General features: G+C 43.9%; 2 protein-coding genes and 1 non-coding gene across 4 annotated transcripts; 1 reads left to right on the forward strand and 2 right to left on the reverse strand.

The window, feature by feature from the left end:
* Window positions 3,129-6,690, forward strand: LOC8084384 (type IV inositol polyphosphate 5-phosphatase 3). The gene is made up of 7 exons (XM_002455007.2): window positions 3,129-3,403; window positions 3,648-3,774; window positions 3,877-3,948; window positions 4,542-4,629; window positions 4,759-4,872; window positions 4,965-5,969; window positions 6,049-6,690. The coding sequence occupies exons 1-7, from the start codon at window positions 3,368-3,370 to the stop codon at window positions 6,527-6,529; spliced, it is 1,923 nt and encodes a 640-aa protein (XP_002455052.1). The 5' UTR covers window positions 3,129-3,367; the 3' UTR covers window positions 6,530-6,690.
* On the reverse strand, window positions 6,948-7,018 carry TRNAG-GCC. Its single transcript has one exon. It is a non-coding gene; the product is annotated as a tRNA-Gly (tRNA).
* LOC8078760 (probable choline kinase 2) lies at window positions 9,420-14,980 on the reverse strand. Of its 2 annotated transcripts, XM_021455299.1 has the most exons (9): window positions 14,911-14,980; window positions 14,421-14,497; window positions 11,200-11,633; window positions 10,972-11,093; window positions 10,684-10,879; window positions 10,270-10,387; window positions 10,123-10,170; window positions 9,929-10,029; window positions 9,420-9,836 (listed from the first exon to the last, which is right to left on the reverse strand). In XM_021455299.1, the coding sequence occupies exons 2-9, from the start codon at window positions 14,473-14,475 to the stop codon at window positions 9,735-9,737; spliced, it is 1,176 nt and encodes a 391-aa protein (XP_021310974.1). In that variant the 5' UTR covers window positions 14,476-14,497; window positions 14,911-14,980; the 3' UTR covers window positions 9,420-9,734. The 2 variants fall into 2 exon arrangements, with proteins under 2 accessions (XP_021310974.1, XP_002457227.2); XM_002457182.2 differs by lacking the exons at window positions 14,421-14,497; window positions 14,911-14,980 and adding an exon at window positions 13,188-13,408.

The following is a 21,185-nucleotide window of genomic DNA, read 5'->3' on the forward strand; positions in this document are numbered from 1 at the left end:
TAGAAGTTACTTTTTTTTGTATCATCATGGAACCTGTCTTGTTTAGGTATCATAACATTCCACCATGGACCCATGATCACTTTAAATCTGCACGAAACAATAACTCAATAAAGTTTGTTTAAGCACTTTGCAACATGAATTTAAGCACACTGCGAGCTTTGTAACATGACAGCAGAATTTTTTTTTTTGCTTTCTCTCTGGCTTTTCTGGGTGTTTCTTTTAACTTCTCCATCAATAAAACAGGCACAATATCTCATGCCATCTGTCAAAAAAAGAAAAAACTTTTAGCCTTGCTACATGCAAAAAAAACTTATAACCTTGTTTGTTTAGACTTCTTTTCCTTAAGGATAGGCACATCTTGTGCCTCTTTGTTGAGAACAGTTGATCAAGTTGCTTTAAGGGTCCCCGTGACCTGCTGGGAATGTCACTTCAAATAAACAGTTGATAAATTTTAATGACAAAAAGTCAGGAATAATTGGTTCAAGTATTATCTTTATTTTTGCAAACCAAATATAGTTCTAATAATTAATGCCGAGCGGCGCAGCCCATTTGCTCAAGAAAAACCAAATATAACACTATATTCTGCTGTTGAACCTTCCAGGTGATGAACCGTGGCTCCATGCATGTACATTACATGCATGGAATTCGCCATGCAATGCTGTGTCAGGGGAAGTGACAATTTTGGCAGCAAGTGCAACAAATATACTTAGAACCTTATGAAAAACAAGCATGCGACAACTAATAGAGGGCCTACTAACTTGATTCTCTGCATCATGAGTCAGGTTGTTAGGAACTGAATGTAGTACAGACATACAGTATTATGAGAGCAAGTCAAACACGGAGGCCAGAGAAAATGAGCAAAATCCTGAGGGCTACACAGGTGTCAACACACACGGTATAAAAAAAAGTGTAATCGCGTCGTCATCGTTTGTTCAGCCCAATAACATAACACAATCAAAGTGCGCCGATTAGAGTGTCTCCTGCACATAATTCAGCGAACTCTACCCACCACATGAATAGAATAACCACGTGTCACAGCTTAAGACAAACTGTGGTGAAATTGTTTATTATTAGAGAACTGATTACATACTCCCTCCGTACCCATATTAGTTGTCGTTTTGGGTGATGCTTGCGTTTTCACAAAGGATGTCGTAGCGCAAGTCCACTTTCACCCGCAAACACCAAAAAAAAGTGCCCCCACCGAGAATCAAACCGGCAACCTCACTGGTTGGAGCCTCGGCGTGGCTGCGATAGCCATCTAAACCATGATTGTTTCACATAAAGGGTATACCTGCAACCATATTTAATAGGGGTAGATATGGAAAAAACACCTCTAATCAATGACTCCTTGGTAAGTACAATTATGTCCTAAATGTCAACTAATCTGGGTATGGAGGGAGTACGATGTGGCCGCCTTTGAAGTTTATGATCCAAATGTCACACTTGTGCTGATCTTGGGGTATCCCAAAGCGCATTAATTGACATCTTAGCTGAAATAACACTTTGTTTTCCTGGGCAACAATTTCACTATTATTTTTGTTTGATTTTTTTTTTGAAAAAAAAAACAGCATAGCACTGCTAAATCATAATTATATATATTGCATTGATGATCCAATACAAGCAAACGATACAAAGTAGAAATTCCCAACAGCTAATTTATTGCAAACGTAACTTTTTTTAGTCCTATTTTTTAACCTTTTATTGGCTTCTGCAAACTAGAAGCACAAATAGTCCAATACTCCAATTGTCGAGCTGGGTTTTGAAAAGATAGAAAGCTAGCTTAAACTAAAAGCTGAAAAACATGCTAAGAGGATCTTTCTTGACACAGAAGCTAAGAAACAGGAAGACAATTTTTGACAATAAACATGCCTTTATAGGTTGCTAGCTTGTCCCTTTGCGCTAGATTTTGTGGTCCGACCAAACACAAAGCCAAATAAAATTAGGATACAGCCTGATTGACCGAGCAAGTTTTTTTTTCGATTTTATATTTTAATCTCAATAAATTGATAAAATGCAAACATATTATTATTTCAGTGAAATTCAGAATTTCACCGTGTATACTATCTTTTCGAAATGACGGGGGCGAGACCGCAAGAGCTCTGTCTAGTCTATATTCGTTGAAACAAAAGACCTATAGAGATGGCTCCAAAGACGAAGAAAAGTATAACAAGGATAACAACAACTTCTGTAAGCCTATAATCTTATTTGTTACGCACCGCTACACGCACCAGGCTCTTACCCTACCTACAGAGAGAGCGTAGTATTTTGAGAACCCTATGCCAGCTAGGGATTACTATTCTACACAAGGCAACAAAGCCAACAACCGAGGGAAATCACCGATTGGGCAACGATGTGATGGATAAAGCCAATTCAATTAATTAATTAAAACTAGTGGCAACTGACTTCACAAACCACCAACAAAACCAATCGTACACATACGAGTGCTCTCAATCCAATGGAGAGTAGGAGTATATCTACACCAAGAGAATAATAAAAACTTGTAGCCGTGTGATGGGTACGATCATAGTACTTTCTCTATCCACAAAAGTATGCAATTCTTAATTTTCGAGAAATCAAACTATTTAAACTTTAACTAAATTTATATAAAAAAAGATATTAATATTCATGATATAAAATAAGTATTATTAGATTAGTTATAGACTTTATTTTTATAATAAATTTATTTATAATATAATCTTTTTACGAGATCTAGTTACAGATCTAGATATTAATACCATTTCATATAAATTTGGATATGCTTTTTATAATCACCTTCTTTTGCGGAAGGTCCATATATATGTGTGTGTGGGTGTGGAGCATGCATGCGCGGGCTGGCGCGAAAAGGAGAAAATAATAAAACACTATCCACATCATTTTCACCGTGGCTAATTAAAAGCACGCTGCCAAACAAGACAAGTCAGCTGCGGTTAACTTAAACTCCCTCCCCGGAAACTCACCACCGCCGGGGCGGCAGCAGTAGACGTCAAGCAGCAGCCGCGGTGGAACAGTCTGGGCGTCTGCGTCTCCCTCCCTCGGCGAGCACACGCGGGGAGGCGGGACCCGGCCGTCAGGTAGCTAGCGCAGCAGAAGGTTTCCCGGAAAGGCCTCCCGCAGCACTGTCCAGAGTCCAGACGACCCCGCATTCTGCTGCACTTGTTGTTGGTACTCCTATATAGGCAGCTCTCCCCCGGCTCCAAGCTAGTAGTACCTCTTGTCCTTCCTGCCACACTCAGACTGCACCAGGACAGAGGAGCCAGCCAGCCCACGGGTGCTGTGCTCGTACCGGCGACGGAAGAAGCTTGCACCACAGGGCGCCATTGGAGAGGATCAGGCAGGGGAAGGAGAGGGTCAGAGGAGCGGAGCGGAGATGGTGGTGCAGAAGCAGAGGAGGGCGCCGGCCGAGGTAGGAGAAGCTGTGTGCTTTCAGTTCTCTCCCCAATTCGCTTCTCTCTTGGCGTTGCGGCCTGCAACTCATAAACTCGATCAGAATCTGCCGAGAGCTTCCCGACAGTTTTTTTCCCCTTTTTGTTCATCTCGAAAAGAAAAATCTTTCCCGTTTTCTTTTCTTGATTGTTTGATTGAAGCAAGAACTTGCAGCCGAGAGAGGTTGCTAGTATGATGCTGATGCTGATGCGTTCTCGGTGCAGGTGTTCTGGCCCAAGATTGTGCTCAAGAAGTGGCTCAACCTCAAGAGCAAGGACCTCGACTTCGGCGCCGACGACGACGAGGAAGACGACGAAGAAGACGACGGCAGCAGCGACGTTGACGGCCAAGGTATACGGTTGGCCGAAATCTCCTCTTCTTCCCCCCGACGCATTTCTCTTCTCGCCGTCCACTAACTTCCTGCTCCCTCCTCGCTTCAATTTGCTCTGCCAGAGAACTGCGGCTGTGACGACGACCGCGGCGGCAGCGCTCGCCGGCCGGCCGAGGACGGCGCCCACATCACCGGTAAGGTTAATTACTTAATTAGCATATACTAGCAATCTAAAATTCTGCAATCCGTTTGTTACGTGTTGAATTGAACCGCGGCTCAACTGAAAAGCGCGTTCAGGGTGTCCGTCCATGTGGTGGTGATCTTATCTACAGCAGTAGAAAAGTGCAGCTCCGGACTATTCGTCGTCGCCTTCTTCTTTGTTGTGGTAGCCTGGTAGTAGGAGGAAGAAAAGATGAACCAATTGGCCGGGCCCTCCTTCCCTTCTGCCATTTTAGTGCGTTTGGTGCGTCGCGTCAGCCCCGGGCCCCCGGCCAACCTTGAATCTTGTCTCCAGTCAGTCACTCGAAATGGCTTTCCCAACAATTGCCTAATCCGGCACACCGGCCAGCCTTTATGATCCTGTTCGCCTCCAAAACTGAAAAGAATTCATGATAAGTAGTATTGATTAGCAGTTTTTCAATTTTTAGGTACAATCGAACTTCGTAATCGGTTTTTTTAATCTATCCCAGTGAAGAAAATAATGTGGTTTTGACTGTGAATTCGCTTAAATTACGTTGCTTCTGCCGAATTTTTCACTAACATTTGCTTGCACCGGCGGCGGCGGCAGATGAGAGCCTGGAGAGCGCGCCGTACAAGCTGCGGCGGCGGAACTCGGAGACGCTGCGCGCGCAGTACATCAACACCAAGGAGCTGAGGTGCGCCGGCCGCCGTGTGACTGTGAACTCTGAATTGTGATTCCTCGTCGCCGTCTCGGAATTTGAGCGACGTGCGAGGGGTTCTCTCGGTTCGACGGTGACTAACCATGCATATCCGGCGGGTTGCAGGGTCTGCGTCGGCACCTGGAACGCCGGCGGCAAGGCGCCGCCGGACGACCTGGACATCGCCGAGTGGCTCGGCACCGGCGGCGACGCCGAGCCCGCCGACATCTACGTGCTCGGGTACGTCTAACTTGACTTGACTTGCCGCCGTGCGGCAGCATGCTAGCTACTCGATCGATGGTGAGCGAGCCTGACGCCGTGGATGAATGCAGGTTCCAGGAAGTGGTGCCGCTGAACGCCGGCAACGTGTTCGGCGCGGAGGACGGGCGGCCGGCGCTGGCGTGGGAGTCCGTGATCCGTGGCGCGCTGCGGCGGGCGCAGCCGTCGAGGCCCAGGTACAGGTGCTACAGCCACCCTCCGTCGCCGTCGCGGTTCGACCCGCCGGTCGACGCCGCGGCTGCCGCCGACGAGCTCCTCCCCGGCGGCACGGACACGGAGACCGACACCGATGAGGACGTGCCCTTCAGCTTCCCCGTGCGGGCCGAGGAGTACGTCGCGGCCACACCGAGGAAGCTGAGCAGGCTCAACCACTTCAGCGTCGTCGTGGATGAGAAGGAGAACGGCTCATCGGAGCTCAACGGCGACGAACTGGACGACGGACCTGATCAGCCGCCGCCGCCGCAGCAGCAGCAGCTAGGCCTTCAGCAACGGGCGCTCCTGAGGTCGCTGAGCAGGGCGGACAGGGTGGGGCTGGTCTGGCCGGAGCAGCCGCTGGACCTGCTCCCTCCGCGCGCCATGAACGCCGCGTCGTCGTTCAAGGCGTCCAAGTCGTTCAAATCGTTCAGGGGTTCGTTTCGGTCCCGTGTGGCCGACGCGGCGGCGGCGGACGACCTGCCCATGATCCCGGACCTCGACCTGGACCTGGACGGCGCGCTGCGGAAGAAGAGCCGGTCGCCGTTCGTACGGATCGTGAGCAAGCAGATGGTGGGGATCTTCCTGACGGTGTGGGTGCGGCGTGGCCTGAGAAAGTGCGTCCAGAACCTCAAGGTCTCCACCGTCGGCGTCGGCGCCATGGGCTACATCGGCAACAAGGGGGCCGTGTCGGTGAGCATGTCCGTCTACCAGACCATGTTCTGCTTCGTGTGCAGCCACCTCGCCGCCGGCGAGAAGCCCGGCGACGTCCACAAGCGCAACGCCGACGTGCACGAGATCCACCGCCGCACGCGCTTCGCCGCCCCCGGCGACCTGCAGCTGCCCAGAGACATCCACGACCATGAGTGAGTACGCTACACAGCATGCAGGGATCAGCATCCATTCGCCATCGGGAACCTGATGACGATGCTTTTGTTTCTGCAGCCGGATCTTCTGGCTGGGCGATCTGAACTACCGGCTGGACGCGTCGTACGAGCGAGCGCACGAGCTGATCTTGGAGGGACGCTGGGGCGAGCTGGCGGAGACGGACCAGCTGAAGCGGGAGCTGAGGAAAGGGCGGGCGTTCGACGGGTGGACGGAGGGGATCCTGGAGTTCGCGCCGACCTACAAGTACGAGCTGAGCTCGAGGAGGTACGTCGGCGTCGGCGTCGGGGACGACCAGAGCCACAGGGGCGGCGGCGGGCGGCGGACGCCGGCGTGGTGCGATCGGGTGCTGTCGTACGGCAAGGGGATGAGGCTGCTGGGCTACCGGCGGTCGGAGCTGGCGCTGTCGGACCACCGCCCGGTGACGGCCACGTACGCGGCGGAGGTGGAGGTGTTCTCCAGCCGGAAACTGCAGAGAGCGCTCACGCTCACGGACGCCGAGGTGGAGGGCGGCCAGGTCGTGCCGGACCTCGATTTTTGACCGGGGGTCCAGTCTTCCTTCTATTTTCGCGCGCGAAATGTTATTAGTGTAAATATGGGTATCAGTAAGCATTGGCAGATCGATGTATCAGCGTTTAATCGTGTGCCTCATCATGAATGAAAGCGTCGCTATGAGATTCTTCCTCAGAGGCACAACCGCAACAAAGGCCTTGTTTACTTCTAAAGAATTTTGCAAAATAGAAATAGTAGCACTTTCGTTTGTATTTGACAAATATTGTCCAATTATAGATTAACTAGGTTTAAAAGAATCGTCTCGTCAATTTCAACCAAACTGTGCAATTAGTTTTTATTTTCATCTATATTTAATACTCCATGCGTACGTCTAAAGATTCGATGTGACGGAAAATCTGAAAAATTTTGCAAAATTTTTAGGAAACTAAACAAGGCCAAAAAAAAAATGCACCAGCCGGGAATCGAACCCGGGTCTGTACCGTGGCAGGGTACTATTCTACCACTAGACCACTGGTGCTTCTTGTAAGCTACGCTGCTTTGGACACTTAAGCCGGTTTAAATGCCTCGTAAAAAAGAAAAAAGGCTAGTGTAAATGAACACATATAACACAAGGGCAAGGAAACCAGCAAAGTTCCATTGATTTGTGTAGTCTTCTCTTCTCAAACTAAAACGCCATGTGTTAGGATCTAAAATGGGGTTGGGTTATTGGTTGTTCGTAAAAGTATCTCCCCCAACAATAATCTAAAAGGGATATTGAGCCATCTCGATTACCATGTTTATTGGCAAATTTGTATTGGGGAACTATTTGAGATGCTCCGAGGCAATGAGGTAAGCTTCAATGGCGACTACTTTATGAGGCGTGGACAAATAGTAATTTTGAAGAAACATAGGGTCTACTTGGTAGGGCTCTAAGTCCAAAATTTCCAATTCGATCCACAAATCTGAAGTGCACTAGATCCATGTTGGGGCTTGATATTGGCTATACAGCTCCACTAAAAAACAAGGGATCCAATCCTAAGAACACCAGCTCAAGCATAAGATGGTAAGTACATTGGCATATGGCGGAGCAGAGCGGGGAGGCAAGGAACCAGGGAGCGGAGTTTGAGCCCATGATGATCAACGGGAGAGAAACTACTGCTTCAGTCAAGCAACAAAAGATCCAGCATGTGGGAGAGCGTGCTTAGTCTATGCGTCCTTGTTTGCTTGAGCTTATCAGCCGAATCTACCAGCCATTCAATAGTATTTTTTTTCTCACAACAAATCAACCAACAGTACTTTCTGTAATGACTTATCAGCCAAACGAACAACAAGATCTACTGCTGATGGAGCAAACTTGGCCAAATGAGGAAGGAGAGAAAGGCGACAACAAAGCTCACGATGATGACCGCCTTCGTATTTGCATCGACAACTGTGAGGCAGGCGCCTTTGACCACGTAGAGGTCAAGCCACTACATGGAGGTGAGTGAGATTGGTGGGGTAGAACTTATTACATTCCACGATGAGGGGTACTTGCGGCAACTTCACAAAAGTGGATGGGAGTACAAGTTGACTTGAGCGCTCGAGAAAGGAGGGGGTGAGTGATGCCAAGTAGATCCATAGGTTTCTATATGCTTATTGGTGGTAAAAAATTCACAAATATACATACTCAAAACATCGTCAACAACATCGGTTTCAAAGGAAGAATAACATGACATTAATACATTTTTATCAATAACAAGTTCCACTTGTACTTTAGGTATTTGTATGTAGGACATTGCAATATGGAGAAATATGAGCCTATGGACCCACCATAGGGGAGCCGCCTCACGCCCCTATGGGACCATTAGGGTGTGCTAAGGTTGCATGATCCATGTGAAGCCTCCCAAAGTGATCTTTAGCCCTTAGATCAATTATGTGTTTTCTCTCAATGGCTCTACAAGAGTCGCATGGATCCATGGGGCCACAAGTGAAGCAAACCGACATGACAACCAAAGTTCGAAGCTCACTTATTTGTCTGGACATGTTCTAAAAGCATTATGGAGGGCCCACACTCCATAACGGGGTTGCCCAATGGCCAAGTGGGCCCAGGGGACCTCCACCACCTTAGTGCATGCTCTCATGCACCTAAAGAGATCCACACCATTGATCAATGGCAATTCTATGGCAGTATGATCCAATGTTTGAGGTAGAAAGGCACATGGATCGTTGACATGGCGCCCCCTCTACCTCCACGTATAATAGAGGCTCACACCATCCCTCTCCAAGCATGATTCATTTAAGCTTCAAGTAAAGAGTAGTGTAGTCCATTTCATATATATTTCATATATATTAGTAGTGTAGTCTAGTGTGGAAGTTAGAGTACAGTCGAGCTTGCGCATATAGTGTATACTTAACATTAAGAACTAAGAAAGAAAAATAGGGAAAAAATGAAATCGTTTTTTTTTAAAAAATTCTTGCAACATACGCCTCATGCCTGTACTCCTACAACACAACTGCCCTCCACCCAACCCGGTTCACTGACTTTGGACTCGGGCCTAAACGTCCAAAGCCGAAACGCCACTTACATGGGCTCTCAGCCCAAGTTCTCCTCCCCCTCTGCATGCACTACTCTATCCTCTGCTCCAAGCACCTACGAGCGATTGCTTGCAAGTATTACGAGTACCAGTGGTAGCGAACTCTGATCACTGTTTATAACAATGATGATGATCACTGTACCTCTTATCTCTTCAGTCGTCTCAGTATTTGCAAGTGAAAAAGGCCCAACACAACACCATGTCCAAACTTGGCCATAACCTGGAGTTCAGGGGAAATCGTGCTTTATTTTCCAACTCGTACTTGTTGATAACTAAGCAGGAGTGGAGAACTATTTGAATAGCAGTTTTGAATAGTGGCATCCCCAGTTGAAACTTGCACTTGCAGGTGTCCATGGCTGGCCGAAGTGCATCTCAATAAGCAACATGCAAATCACATGCCGCCATGCCATACCTTGATCACATGACCGCATATGAAAATTGTCAGAATAGCAATCAGTTGAACCGCAAAACGATCCGAACTGTCAGCCAGGAATTTTGTTCAGAACCGTGTAAGGCTACTGGGTAGACATTAATTACAGATCGCGTACTCTAAGCCAAGAATATGGTCACAAGTCACAACGAGCTGAACAAACTGTAGTAAAAAACTGGCAGCTACTAGCCGCTAATGACAAACAGAATTCACAGGACTAGCTAGCCAAGGACCCCCAAAACAATGACTAGTCAGTTGGGCCCAAGCATTCCAGGCTTTGTTTGCCAGTACTGATCCAAGCGTTGCCTTGCATATTCCTTGTACTCGAAGTCGATATTATTGTTTACATGTGCCTGACGACACAGTAGAGTAACCAATAAGCTTTGATAGATTTTGCTATTAACAAACTGAATATGCACATTTGACCATAGTATCGACAACTCACCGAGATTATTCCCCACAGGCCCCAAAAGAGATGGCTTGCAGGAGTGTACTTTGCAATCAACCCTAGTAGTTTTTCAACTTCCCCATCTGATGGCTTTTCACCTGATGAACATATACAGAATATATACACTTCTTAAAGACTGTGCATTAGCACAGCATGACTGTGCAGCATTTCTCAAATTGCTTTGTGATTACCTGCAGAGCAAAGGTATGTCTGAACAAATCTTCTCTGTTCCTCAATGCCTGAAATAGTGTAGAGCAATAAAATCAAGCAGCAAACGTAAGTTAAACAGCAAGACATTTATCAACACACATGGCTAGTTGGTGACAAGTAAAACTAACCAGGATATTTTGTAAAATCCAACTCGTGTGGTGTTGCTGTATGGTAATCAGCAGCCATCTCACAAAAGTGATTAGCAATGTCAAATGCGATTGGGTTAAAACTCGCATATTCATAGTCCTGCAGAATATGAGATCAACAAAATAGCATTCAGTTACAGGAATAACATGGTCTAATGTGTGGTACAACAAGAACTCCTAACTGGTCTATCAAGTTGACCCTATTGCTAGCACTGCTCAGCAAACCGCTAGAAATTTTTTGTGTGTTTTACTAACCTGTCCCCATTCCTAAAAAATTTCATAATAACATACAGGAAGTTCATAATTCTTCACATTTTACCCAGAATTATGCAAACAGGTACTAGCACAGGTTTAAATAAAAAATGAGAACAGCTTATATCTTTTATAAAAACTTACAATCAAGGTGACTTGTCTGGTCTCTTCATCTATCATAATATTCCCATACTGCAAATCATTATGGCAAAATCCTACGGACTGTTCGACCCCCGAGAGCGTCTTCTCCAGCACTGCAATCTCATCGCCTAGCTTATCCAGCTGAAATTGGTTAAACTCTTGCTCAGAACACCTGCCACGAGCCTCCTCAAGCCACCTCCTGATTCATACAACAAGCGACCAGATTCGAATCAGAATTCAAGCACATTTCTCACCAAAATCAGAAAGCAACAATGAGAAAGCATACCATACCTGAGCCTCTGCCACAATGACACATCCCTAGGTCCAGGCATGTCGAGATCGTGAAACTCCCGCAGCTTCTTGGCAATCAGCGCGGATATCTCCGGGTCGCGCAGATCCGCCGCAGAGAGCGTCTGACAAAGCGAGGACGCGAGAGTGAGCCATAACATGACAATAATCAACTGACAATTCCCCATTTGATTCGAGCAGACGCATTGAGGTGGTAGAGGCGTAGCGTACCCTGGCGTAGATGAACTCCTCGACGCGGCCGTTGGCAAAGCGGCCGAGGAGGCGGGGCCCCTGGCCGTGGCGCGACATGCACTCGAAGGTGCGGACCTCGTCGGCGCGGTCGAAGAAGACCTCGACGCCGCGGCCGTAGATGCGCACGAGCACCTTGCGCGGGTCGCCCTCGCCGCCGGGCCAGGTGATCCGGAAGACCTCGTTGGTCATGGCGCCCTTGAGCTGGGACACGGTGAGCGCGCTGGGGTCCACGTCGCTGCCCCAGAGGTCGCCGGCGAGGCGGTGCAGGATGCGGCGCGCGTCCTCAGGGATCCGGTCGATGCTGGTGCTCCGCTTCAGCACGGGCGCGGGCGCGGGCGCGGCCTCGCCGCGCGGCGGCGGGTCCACGGCGGCCATCGGCGCGCGGAGGAGGGGGCCAAGGAAGCGGCGGCGATCTGCGGAGGTGGAGAGGCGCGGGGCGGTGAGTCGTGTCGGTTTGAGTTTGATTTGATTTGATCGCCGGGAGGGAATTGGGATTGGGAATGCCCGCCTGCCGCGGAATCGGATCCGAATCGGGATCGGTGGCAAAAACAGAGGCAAGAAGGAAGCTTCCAGCAGGGCGATTGCCTGCTACCGGCTGCAGCTCTAGCGCCACGTCAGGCGCCAGCAGTGATTGCAAAGTGCACACGTGGAGGCAGCCGGAAGGAGCGACGCCACTCTCGAGTTTTAAATTGTGATTTCAACATTCCTGTAACTTTATACCCAGACACTCATAGAGTTTAAAGTTATTTATTACCTCAAACAATGTGGACTTGGAGTCTTATTTTTTCTACCTCTTTCTTTAATAAATATGTTGTCACATCAGCAAAATACCGTAAATAATATGTAATTAATTGTCTTGGACTCTATGATAGAGTCTTGCATTGTGAGTACCCTTAGCGCACTCCCAATGCAAACTATGGTCCCAATACCCATTAATTTCTACTATATATATATAGAAACTATAGTCCCAATGAATAGTTTCCAATCACATTCATTCTCTCTCCATTCTTAGCCAATTATATCACTTCATGTCTTGGATTTTGTGTAGACATGGTTTCTAATTTAGACCTAGTTTCTATGATTTTTACTCTCTCTCTTCAATAACTACATTGTCACATCAGTAAAATGCTTAGGTGGCACGTCTATAGAAACCACAATGGTTTCTGCATTGAGAGTGCTCTTAGAAACCTACACGAAAGGTGTAAAAACACAATTAAAATAAGGTTAATGAGATTATATACGTTCAACTTACTCTCATCTCTCTAAAAAAAATAAGGTTAATGAGATTTTATACGTTCAACTTACTCTCATCTCTCTCAAAAAAAAATATTGGATGTGGAGCACATACGAAGTTCCTCTCAATTGTGAAAACCTATGAGATAGAGAGGATATACGATAACTTTTTATTTTTTAAGAAACTTTTTTACTGAACTATTGAAGATTTTTTTTCGTTTTACTAAAAATAAATTATAGAACTTATAAAAGATGCTCTAAGAAACTTGATTACAGAATTTTAGACCGAGGGATTTTTTTAACGCCTAATCGGCGCGTCGGCTACCATTAAATAAACAGTATATATAAGTCTTGAGCTTGACAGATAGATCCAACCGAACCGAGGCATCAAACTAGCTCAGCTCACAAAACAATACTGTTCAGGGGCAACAAAAAAAAAGGTTAGAAACGAAAAGAAAAAACGATCGGTATTCGGTAGCAAGGAGCAAAAATGCGTAGATTTGTGACCCGTAATTTTGTGTCGATCCAGATTGTGATGGATATCTGCTAAAACGGATAATCCATTCATCTAAAACCACCCGTTGTCATTGCTGGAAGACTACGACAGGAACCAGAGAAGGCAGGGCAATCATATCTAAACTCTTATCCACTCGTACGCTACTCCATTGACCCAGCGAAAAACACTAGACGAACAGAGAGAAGAGAGACCACGAGTTCGAGTTCAGTGGCGTTACATCTGCAGCTGAAGGAGTTGGCGTCGACTCCGGCAGCGGCGGCCGGTTGCGGCGGCCGGAGGCGAGGAGGGTGCGCTGGGCAGCGCGCCTGGGTGACTGGAGCTATAGAGTGCTCCGCCATGGCTGAGATTCGCCGAGGATGCTACGGCCCCTCGTGATGATGTGTGAACTGTGAAGTGTGGTTCGATGGTTGGTGGGCAAGATCCAGTCTCAGGCCTTGTTTCCAGAAATTTTTGCAAAATTTTTCACATTCTCCGTCACATCGAATCTTTAGACGCATGCATGGAGTATTAAATATAGACGAAAATAAAAACTAATTGCACAGTTTGGTCGAAATTGACGAGACGAATCTTTTGAGTCTAGTTAGTCCATGATTGGACAATATTTGTCAAATACAAACGAAAGTGCTACAGTGTCCGTTTCCCAAAAATTTTTGGAACTAAACAAGGCCTCAGTTGAGCTACCACTGCCTGGAACTGTTAGGCATGGACTGGAATCTTTAAAAATGGGTTATCAGAAGCTAAGCCTGTAGTGCCATGCACATGAGCCACATGACTGTGACTGTGAGCAACAGCAATTGTAGTATCTTGTATGTAAAAGTTCAGTTGGCTGACTGTTTCTCAAATGCTAGGGCCTTGTTTAGTTCCAAAAAAATTTCGGATTTCGCTACTGTAGCACTTTCGTTTTTATTTGACAAATATTGTCTAATCATGAACTAACTAGAATCAAAAGATTCGTCTCGTGATTTACAGACAAACTGTGTAATTAGTTTTTGTTTTCGTCTATATTTAATGCCTCAATGCATGTGCCGCAAGATTCGATGTGACGGGAAATCTTGAAAACTTTTTGGATTTCGGGGTGAACTAAACAAGGCCTAGCTAGGTTCAGAAAATGGGAATCCCAGTATTAGTTTACAAGTTGGAATAATTGCTGTTATTCTCCTTATAAGAGCTTCCCCACAGTTGAACCACACTTCAGAGTCTCTCCATAACCAAGTCCTAAGATAAAATAACATTCTGGCTTTTGGATCACGGTAACGCACAACTTTTACATGGACAGGGATGCATGGGCATGGACAAACGCAGTATCTATATAGTTCGCTGATTCAAACTGAATCGCTACCTCACACTAGTAGAAAGAATTAAAGAACAAATATATAGTCAATGTTAAGTAATCACGCCCCAAACCTCATCTACGACAGCAAGAAGATGAGAATTTGATGCCATAACTAACCTCTTAAACATCCTGCCAACGAAGTTCTCAACAGAGCTGTCCGCCGCCAAGGCATCTCCAGGTTTGTTCTGCAGTTGCTATACAGAAAAAGCATGCAGCCCACGATTTGAAAGAAAATCTCAGTAATTACTAAGTAAGAACTAGATGGAGTCTCAGTAGAAATAGACATGGTGGTGGCTAATAATAAAGCATATAAATCATGAGTTCATGACAACATGTAGTACATACTGTAATTTGCTTGATGACAATAAACAAACAGAGTAGCAGACATACTAAACGAAGTCTATGACCCTCAACAAAAACTACTGGGCACCTAAAGGTTACTTAGTCTAACTAACAGGGACGAGGCGCGCAAATGAGGCAGATGATCCCCTTGTTCAAACCCAATTCGATAAAGATTCGCGCCTAAGAAGGCGCAAAGGTGCTATAAACACATTCAAAAAACGCAAATCGCCAAACAAACGGAGGCGAGCACAATCCTGGATGGAACCTTTGAATTCGCCCGGCCGCCAGACCTTGACGAATTATTCCAACTCTACACGAACCATCCCAACTCGCCAATGTAGATACTGTATGTAGAAGAAAAACGTAGGTCTTAGAGAGCGAACAGCGAAGCAACGTTGGTGTCAAAATGAGCCCCAATTCAAACAGCAAGTCGCGACGGCGCCGCAGGCCTCGGATGGATCACCCACCAATCCCGTGACGCAACAGACGGAGGTCCGCGGGATCCCGTCCGCGCACCGTGGGGCGAGGGAGGAAGAGGTCGGCGGCGAGCGCTCACCTCGGAGGTCGTGCCGGCGGGAGCGCTCCCCCAGTGACGCGACAGACGGGGACGACGGCCGCGACGGCGCGCCGGTTACGACTCACTCGAGAGACAGAGAGGGCGCGGGGCTGTTGCTCTGGGCTGGCGGAGATCTGGGCTTCCCGATGGCGATTCTATATGGGCCTGCCTAACGGGCTGGGCTGGAAGCGAATCAAGGGCCAAGGCCCACACACGTGGTGCTTGCGTACTTGCTTAGCCCAGAAAGTACTCCTCCTCCCTAATCCCTAATCCCTAAAAATAATAAGAGACAAAAGGGGGAAGGAAAAGAATGGATGCATTATGGCCGAGATGGCATGAGTGGCGAGATCCGGGCGATAATAATCAGCTCACGTGCTGCATGCATATTATAGATACGTATAATCATGGTCATAATAAACTCATAATGCAGCAGCATTGCAAGTAGATGCATGGTGAGTACTGAGTACTACATATAGATCCATCAGTGCTCTATGATTAATAATATGTACACTTGCTCAGATCATATATAAGGGCACTCGCAAATCCCAATACATACATAGTGTTTATGGGTAGTTTCTTAAGGAGGGAGAGTACAATTTAGACTTAACCATTCTAATGTATAGTTTCTACAGAGAAGATAATTTAATGAACACTTGCTCAGATGATAAATATATATCATTTAGGACAAGAATTCGTTGAACCCTCAAAATTATATAAACATCATGGGCTTTTATTTAGCTTAGAATATAAACAATATTTAGTTCATTGTAACGGGAGCGAGTACTCAAGAGGAGTGTTTAGCCTTATTTTGAAACTAACGCAGAATAAAAAAAAGAATAGGTATTTAGCTTTTAGCTCTTCCATATTGGTTTACTAAAACATCAAAAAACTAAATAAATGTGGTGTGCGTGAAATTTTGACCCAAGCTATCCCAAGAAACCCTAACAAATATCAACCACAAGGAAAACCACAAGACGCAAAAAACAAACAGCAAGAAAAAGCAGGGAGGGGGAGCCCTCGCCAACAACACCTAACAATAGACTGAGGCCTTGTTTAGTTTCGAAAACTTTTTGGTATTTGATACTGTAGCATTTTTGTTTTTATTTGACAAATATTATCCAATCATAAATTAACTAGACTCAAATGATAAATGGCGACGGCCGACAGGGCGTGCTCGCATGTAGTAATGTTCACCCGTTTCTTTGTATAGTAACATAGACCTTATTTAGTTTCCATTCTAAAACTTTACACTCTATCCCATCAAATATTTGAACACATGCATAGAGTATTAAATATTATAAAAAAATAACTAATTTTACAGATTACAAATATTTTTCGAGACGAATCTTTTAAATCTAATTAGTCCATAATTATATACTAATTGCTATAGTAACACATGTGCTAATGATAGACTAATTAAACTTAATAAATTCATCTCGTAGTTTATTAACAGATTCTGTAATTTATTTTTTACTAGCAAATATGCCCGTGCGTTGCAACGGGAGAAAAACATCAAATAGCCATAGAAAGTGATGGCATAATGTTACATATCTATTTATATTTATCCTTTTTATAAAATTTAAATTCCATATTTTTTTTTATTGATAACCATGACATCTATAGTATTAAATAGTTAATATTTACAATAATATATAGCTTGAAAACATATTTATTTAATAATAAAAATATAAATTAGGCAAATCTTATCTTACTCTAGTATTGTCTCTTAATATACTTTAGTATTATATTAAAACATGAGAAGTTTGTTGCTAGCTTTAGTTTTTTATTTAGATTATGATTCCTATAAAATATGATATATCAGTTAAATGTATGTATATTATGAACACATAGCTTATGAAGTGTTCATATGACGTAACAACACATCGTGCAAAGGTAGTGGAAACATCTTTTTTATATTTTTACATACTTAAATTGATTGTAAACTATTTAGCAAGCATAAATTTAGGTAAATTAGTAAATCAGTGAGATATGCAGGAATGGTGCTAAAACTTTTACCACAAATCAAGCATCACATTAAATAGGATACCATAAAATTTTTATAATAATTGGAGCAAGATAACTACAATTTCAATTTTACACTAAAAAGCATAGGCAAGCATCTCCAACAAAAAAATATACTAAAATTTGTGATATTTTTTGTTTACTATATGGATCTACATATGTGGAGCTGAACAAAATTTGTTTTGTAATTTTTAGATTTTTCTATGAATTTTTACGCATTTACCAATTTTCAATTGAATTAAAGAATAAAATAAAAACAAATTAATAGGACAGACATTTTGCATCTATTTTTGTTTACTACATGGATCTACCTATGTGGAGCTGAACAAAATTTGTTTTGTAATTTTTAGATTTTTCTATGAATTATTACATTTTTATTAATTTTCAGGCGAATTAAACTAATAGGATATATGAGATTTTGTATTGGGAACCTCGAAAAAAATTCTTTTTTCGTTTTCTTTTCTACATGCGGGCTAGCGATCCTTCAGGCAATAATACGAGATTTTGCATTGGGAATCTAGAAAACACTATATTTTCCTTTTCTCTACAAGATTTTGCATTGAGAACCCTAGAAAACATTATATTTTCCTTTTCCCTCTTACCAACGGACGGAGGTTTTGGAAGCCGGACAGCACCGAGGGAGCAACGGAAGAAATATATTGGCAATCTTTATATATAGGTATAGATTAGTGTGCGAACACCCTATACAATATCCTCATAACACCTAAAAAAAATTACAGCCTCGAATAACTAAACAAACTCAAAGTCGTCTATGCATGGTCATGGAGCATGGAGGGACAATCGATGCTGATGATGGCCTGCAGCTGCTAGCTAGCTAGTAGTGCTGGGAAGACGACGAGGCGAGAGGAGGCCCGCCGGCCGGCCATGATGGCGCCATCTTGCGATTGCGAGCACTGCGAGAAAGGCAGCAGGCACCTGCTGTGTGTCCGATCCGTCGCTCGTGTGAGATCGACGAAGTGCTTGTTTAGTTCATCACGAAAACCAAAATCTTTTCAAGTAGAACATATGTACGAAGTATTAGATATAGACGAAAACAAAAACTAATTACACAGTTTGTCTATAAATCACAAGATAAATCTTTTAAACCTAGTTAGTCCATAATTAGATAATATTTATCAAATAAAAACGAAAATTCTAAATCTTTTCGAAACTAAACAAGGCCGAATTCGGAGCATGAGTGAGTGCCAGGCCAGCAGCAGAATCACACTGCATGCGCCACCGATATATACGGTCCGGCCGGCCGGTCGATGTGCGCATCGATCCATATTCATAATTTGCTCATCTCGGAGGCGCACATGCACGCCTGCCGCCGGTGGCAATGCACATGCACGCCTTGGCTGCTGGTTATTATCCCCCTCTTCCGATCCGTGCATGAATGCATGCATGCATGCATGCATGCGAGCGCGCCGCAGCCCCTCTCTTTATCTCATTCTCCCCGTATATTCTTTGCCAATTATTGAGCACTCATCTACGCGCCCTAGCTACTACTCTACTAGAATATTACTGCGAGGATGCTACATGTATTATGTATATGTATACACACTCAATCTATATATATATATATATATATATATATATATCTTCTGGCAGCGCTATTCTACACCCTAGGTATAGAATATTATTCTACACCGCAAGTTAAAACTGAGCAGAAAAAATACTGAGCAATACTGAACAACGTTCAGTATCATCCAGTCTTACACCCAGAACCACGAAATACTGAATAATGCTGAAACACGGGTACTGAACAATACTGAATTTTGTTCAGTATAACACTTTAGTGTATAATAGTATTCTACACCTAGGGTGTAGAATAGCACTTGTATAGGAGTTATATACTATGATACTATGTAGAAAAAAGGATCTTCCCAAAATCATGGCACGGGCAGGTCTAGATAGCAATTGATGCGATGAGGAATAGAAATGTGTAAGAAATAATATCATATCATAAAAAAACTTTATTGATAAATTATTGTATAATTTGGCTCTTAGATCATCTCCAAGAGTTTTCAAAAATCCACTCAAAGTCTTGATTTTTTGGTAAGTTGAAAAAAAACACTCTCCATCACCACCTTATCTCAATTCCAATCTCTTTTCACACATACGAAATTTGATCCAATCACATGGAAAGATACACGCGTATCCAATATGGAGGTGGGGAAGAATAAGAAGAAAAAAGAATGATAGGGTTTCCAATGCAAATAAATGTCATAGCAACACTTATTTAGGGACATAGAGAGTACATCTCAAACTAACCACCTAATTTATTTATACATTATTAATTTGTTGATCGGACCTATTGATTCGATTTGGTCCCAATCTTAATTCATTCTCTGCTGATAGACATCACTATCTATCTGTCTACCTATTCCCTTTGTCTAGGAAAGAATACAGATAATTTCACATAACGATCGAGATAGGAAGTTATAGCCAACAACAAAACACACACATATCTCTCTACACCTTTTATTCTCCCATAGTGCTTCTATTAGACAAAAGCTAGATTGCACCTACAAACTCTATACTTTATTCAATAGAATATCTATATGGACCTTTTTAGATAGCACATCACATATTCCCTCTATCTTAAAACAAGACTTATCTCGCATTTTTGAGAAGTCAAGTACTTTTAATTTCGACTAGATTTATATCTCTAAATAAATTTACTATAAAAATATATGACGTATATTTGGTATTATATATAAACATTAGTGATTTCATATAGTTGGTTAAATTTGAGATTACTTGACTACTTAATTAAAATGTGAGATGAGCACTTATTATTTATGATGGAGAGGATATACTTGTATATTCCTGGGGGCAATACATAAGTGTTAGAAATGTATTTTTTTTCAGGACGAAGGGTATTATTCCAGATTCTACTCTCAATGTATACATCGTCGTACTAACAAAGAAAAACCATCATATTCTCGCAAAAAACGAGAAAAAGGTCATCATATGATATCTGCCATGGTTCAAAAGAATGTCGATCAGATGTGTCCAAAAGACTCAGAATAATTTTTGGCTTTACAAAAGGGAAGCTCTTTGCACAGCGGGGTCAGCCTCTGCCATCAATTCGTGACAAAAACTACTGCTGCTACGACGGAGCATGGGGTAGCCCTAGCGAGCTTTCTGCAGCGCGGCAGGGTAGACGAGATGGATTCGATCGGGATCATACAACACTACAGACGACATGCAGTTGCACGCAATGCAATCGACCGCGCCCTGCTGCCTGCTGGTGCTCGCCTTTGGTTAATTTCAAAGGTTGCCATCGACGACATCGTCCACTATATATGGCCCACCTACGCGGAACAGATTTGACCTGTCGATCTACCTGGGATACTGGTGTTTCTAGCTTTCAGCTCATACGTCGTCCAAGCCAATCATGGAGGAAGTCGTACTGAAATACTCCTACTGAATTGTTCAGTCAGGTGTCTAATCTAAGGCAAACGTTTAGATCGGCGGAGCTTAGCTTGACCATAGAAATAGGGTACTAGTTCATAAAAAATTATGATTCAAACAACAACAAACCATAGAAATTATGATTTTTCAAGTTAGATGCTAAAATTAAGCACGATCCATTTGGTTGGATCTAGTTCGTTAAGATGTTCGCCCCCAATGGCTTTAAAAAAAAATCAAGGAATAAATTATCTAAATTCACGGCTTAGATTTTGTCATCTCATTTAGGGCATGTGTTTGGTTATCCAATTTTAAATGCTACTTTCTAGTTTCCAAACCATGAATTTAGATTATTTCTCGTGGATTTTTTGGAAGGTAGTATCTTTTTATGGCAAACAAGCTTAATCGAAGACTCAAATATAGTATCTCATGAAAGAATTCAAATTTGAAAACCATAGAGGACGAACTTCAATTTCCAAACAAGAACTTCAAATGTGCTAAGCAAGTAAAACGACAAGCGCAAGTAGTTCCTCCGTGCCACAAAG

Source organism: Sorghum bicolor, chromosome 3 (genome assembly GCF_000003195.3).
Source record: "Sorghum bicolor cultivar BTx623 chromosome 3, Sorghum_bicolor_NCBIv3, whole genome shotgun sequence".
NCBI lineage: Eukaryota > Viridiplantae > Streptophyta > Magnoliopsida > Poales > Poaceae > Sorghum > Sorghum bicolor.